The following is a 4623-nucleotide window of genomic DNA, read 5'->3' as shown; positions in this document are numbered from 1 at the left end:
CATACACTACACACAGTACACACAGTACACACTACACACACAGTACACACAGTACACACTACACACAGTACACACAGTACACACTACACACACTACACACTACACACACTACAAACACTACACACACTACACACACTACACACACTACACACAGTACACACAGTACACACTACACACTACACACTACACACAGTACACACTACACACACTACAAACACTACACACAGTACACACACTACACACAGTACACACAGTACACACAGTACACACTACACACAGTACACACACTACACACACTACACACAGTACACACTACACACAGTACACACTACCCACTACACACTACACACAGTACACACACTACACACACTACACACAGTACACACAGTACACACTACACACAGTACACACTACACACAATAAACACACAGTACACACAGTACACACAGTACACACTACACACACTACACACTACACACAGTACACACTACACACAGTAAACACACAGTACACACACTACACACAGTACACACACTACACACAGTACACACACTACACACTACACACACTACACACAGTAAACACACAGTACACACAGTACACACTACACACAGTACACACAGTACACACTACACACACTACACACAGTACACACAGTACACACACTACACACAGTACACACTACACACACTACACACAGTACACACTACACACACTACACACACTACACACAGTACACACAGTACACACAGTACACACACTACACACAGTACACACAGTACACACTACACACAGTACACACAGTAAACACACAGTACACACAGTACACACTACACACAGTAAACACACACACACACTACACACACTATACACAGACTACACAACATGTACACACATACTACACACACACACAGTACACACACTACACAACATGTACACACACACTACACGCACTACACACAGTACACACACTACACACAGTACACACACTACACACAGTACACACACTACACAACATGTACACACACACTACACGCACTACACACAGTACACACACTACACACAGTACACACACTACACACTACACACAGTACACACAGTACACACAGTACACACTACACACACTACACACAGTACACACACTACACACTACACACAGTACACACACTACACACAGTACACACACTACACACACTACACACAGTACACACACTACACACACAGTACACACACTACACACACTACACACAGTACACACACTACACACAGTACACACACAGTACACACACTACACAACATGTACACACACTACACAACCTGTACACACACTACACACACTACACAACATGTACACACACTACACAACATGTACACACACTACACACACTACACAACATGTACACACACTACACAACATGTACACAAACTACACAACATGTACACACACTACACATGTACACACACTACACAACATGTACACAAACTACACAACATGTACACACACTACACAACATGTATTTGTTTATGTCTTTTGATGCAGCTAACAGTTAGCAGTGGTAGTGCTAAGCTAAGCTAACACATCCTAGTCCAGCTTCATGAAGGATTCAAAGTGGTACTGTGTCTTTAAATGATGGTGGACAGTCAGACCCAGCTGAGGTCTGCAGGGACAGCAGCTGTTCAGGTCCTGGTCTAAATATAGACTGGGTCATAGAGGTGGTCCAACATGAGGCTTGTGTCCCCCTCAGGCGTCGGAGCCATGACCTGGTCCCCGTTAGCCTGCGGCCTGCTGACAGGGAAGTACAACGAGGGAGTCCCTGAGAGCTCCAGAGCTGGCCTGAAGGTCCTAACACACACACACACACACACACACACACACACACACACACACACACACACACACACACACACACACACACGCACACACACACACACACACGCACACACACACACACACACACACACGCGTGCACACGCGCACACGCACACGCACACACACGCACACACACACTCGTGCACACGCGCGCACACACACACACGCATGCACACACGCACACACACAGCGTTATTGATCACCACGGTAACAGATAGTCTGTCATCCTGCAGGACTGACAGTTGTGGATAGATGGTGTGTATGGTGTTTGTGCACCACTTTTATTGAGGAGTGTGTGTTTAAGTCTGTATGTAATGCTGTGTGTGTGTGTGTGTGTGTGTGTGTGTGTGTGTGTGTGTGTGTGTGTGTGTGTGTGTGTGTGTGTGTGTGTGTGTGTGTGTGTGTGTGTGTGTGCGCAGGGCTACGCGTGGCTGAAGGAGCGTCTCTGCAGTGATGAAGGGAAGAAGCAGCTCAGTAAAATCAAAGAGCTCCACCTGCTGGCCAACAAACTGAAGTGCACGGCTGCTCAGCTGGCTATAGGTACACCGTGTGTGTGTGTGTGTGTGTGTGTGTGTGTGTGTGTGTGTGTGTGTGTGTGTGTGTGTGTGTGTGTGTGTGTGTGTGTGTGTGTGTGTGTGTGTGTGTGTGTGTGTGTGTGTGTGTGTGTGTGTGTGTGTGTGGAGGAGAGAATGCCCCAACATGTTTCTGTATGGAATGTTTTTTGCAACAAAATGTGTGCAGAAGTTTGCGCGCATATCTGACAAACCGAGGGGCGTCCAAAACGGGCGTGTGGGGGGGTGTCTTAAAAGCGCCTACCTTCTGTGGTCCAAACAAATCCAGAGCATTCAGGAGCAGAATCTAAAGTTAGAAGGAGGACATACTGGCTGCTGCATTGTTGTCAGAGAAGCCAGCACTTCAACATGTTTCCTTAATGATCAGAGAGTAAGATACCTTTATCATCTCACTGATTGGACCTTTAAGTCCCTGAACGCCTCGTGGTTTTTTGTTTGTGGACATTATCAGGTAGCCATGATGGAGAGTATCACTCAGTCTATACTTACCTGAAGATTTCACATCTAACCTGTCTCACTGCTCCCTGTCCTGTCTGTCTCTCAGCGTGGTGTCTCCGCAGTGAGGGAGTCAGCTCGGTTCTGCTCGGGGTGTCAAACACAGATCAGCTGTTGGAGAACCTCGGTTCTATCAGGGTAACATCTTCAAGTACCTGTACCTGTGACTGATTCTGAACACAACCTTTACAGCACAGCTCCTCTGGTTCCGACGACGGAATAAAATTGCTATTGCTATGGAGAGGCAGTCCCGCAATGCATTATGGGATTGGTGCAGTGGGTTTCGAGAGGGGCTTTGACGCTCGCTGGAGAAGAATAGTCCAGAGCTCTATTCTATGCAAAACACATTTATCCAATCAGGTGCATTCATGTTTCATTTTCTTTACAACTTGGCTATCAAGAGTGGGCGGAGAGGTCCAGGAAAAAACTAATGACCACCGCTTTGTCAGTGATGTACTCTGATCACACGGCGAGCTGTGTGGTCGCCTGAACCTCTCTTCTTTATAAAAGTCTGTAGAGGGTGAAATGTTCTTATTGAAGCAAGAAAAGCAAAGTCTAATGTTCTTCTTCTGTTCAGACTCAAACTCACGGTCAAACTTCCAAACACAAACTCTGAGCTGTAACCAGCCGGAGCCTTGGCTTCATCATCAGTCAAGGCTCCCCCTGGTGGTCAGTGTCAGCATTACATTTAAAATATACACTTGAACTTGTAGAGTAAATGTTAAAGCAGGACATTATCGTACATCCTGTTTTTAGTTTTGTAACTTCAGTGATAATTGGTGACATATCTAACTGTCCAGACGCAGGCCTGTGATTGGTCACTATCTGTCTTTGTCTCCCTCAGGTCCTCACTCAGCTGACTCCGCCCCTCGTCGCTGAGATGGACGCGTTGCTCGGCAACAAGCCTCGTGACGGCAAGAAGGAGGCAAGGAGCTGAAGAGGAGGAAGGAAGGAAGGAAGGAAGGAAGGAAAAATAAACTTCAAACAATCAAACCCTCAGAGAATTGAGAAAAAAAACAAGATGGCCGACTGGAAGGACCAACTCTGAGGAGCAATAATCGTATTTATTCTTCAGACGTCGTCGTCGTCGTGGAGACCAGCTCCTGCACACGCTCAGAAATATATCAGAAGTATTTATTCTTATAATAACCTGAAGACGCCCGGCCTCGTTCCGCAGCTGTCACCACGGCAACAGCTGGACATCTGCAGTCTTTAATCAATACTTATGTTTGATTTGATTTTGGCAATCATGGGCTTCCGTACTTTATGATTTTATATCAAAGTACGAGTCCTCTTTGACCTGTGAGAGCCGGCCGGTCTTCTTTAAAGGGTTAAACACAAATGAAACACTCTACATATTGAGTCTAAAGGTAATGACTCCACTTCACGACATTTTTAATTTCTTCTCTTTTTTGGCACATCTGGGCTTCCGTACAATCCGCACTAATCCTGTTTTTATTTCAGAATAAACATGCTCAGAGCCTAGATGACTTCATGCAGGGGCGTGTCCAGACTTTTGTGACTGGGGTGGGGGGGGCCGACTAATTTGGCAACATTTAAATCTCCTTAGCTTGACTCTTCAAGTCATAATTCAAAGCACTCACACTCGGCTCAGTGCACCGGGCTGAAGCACAATGAACTGGACACGCCCCTGACTTCGTGCGATCGTGGCTAGGATAAAACCGT

General features: G+C 46.2%; 1 protein-coding gene across 5 annotated transcripts in view; it reads left to right on the top strand.

Annotated features, from left to right (window-relative positions):
• Positions 1–4141, top strand: part of LOC109978124 (voltage-gated potassium channel subunit beta-3) — a 26478-nt gene extending 22337 nt beyond the window's left edge. For 3 of the 5 annotated variants that reach the window (XM_065950589.1, XM_065950591.1, XM_065950588.1), the window contains 4 exons: positions 1746–1840; positions 2290–2410; positions 2987–3075; positions 3782–4141. In XM_065950589.1, coding sequence (XP_065806661.1) covers positions 1746–1840; positions 2290–2410; positions 2987–3075; positions 3782–3874 — 398 coding nt within the window. In that variant the 3' untranslated portion in view covers positions 3875–4141. The remainder of the gene's footprint in view (positions 1–1745; positions 1841–2289; positions 2411–2986; positions 3076–3781) is intronic. The other 2 variants (XM_065950590.1, XM_065950592.1) reach the window with 2 other exon arrangements.
• The last annotated feature ends 482 nt before the right edge of the window (positions 4142–4623 follow it).

This window comes from Labrus bergylta, chromosome 22 (assembly GCF_963930695.1).
Source record: "Labrus bergylta chromosome 22, fLabBer1.1, whole genome shotgun sequence".
Lineage (NCBI taxonomy): Eukaryota > Metazoa > Chordata > Actinopteri > Labriformes > Labridae > Labrus > Labrus bergylta.
The sequence above is the reverse complement of the archived record's forward strand: the minus strand, read 5'-3'. Positions and strand labels throughout refer to the sequence as shown.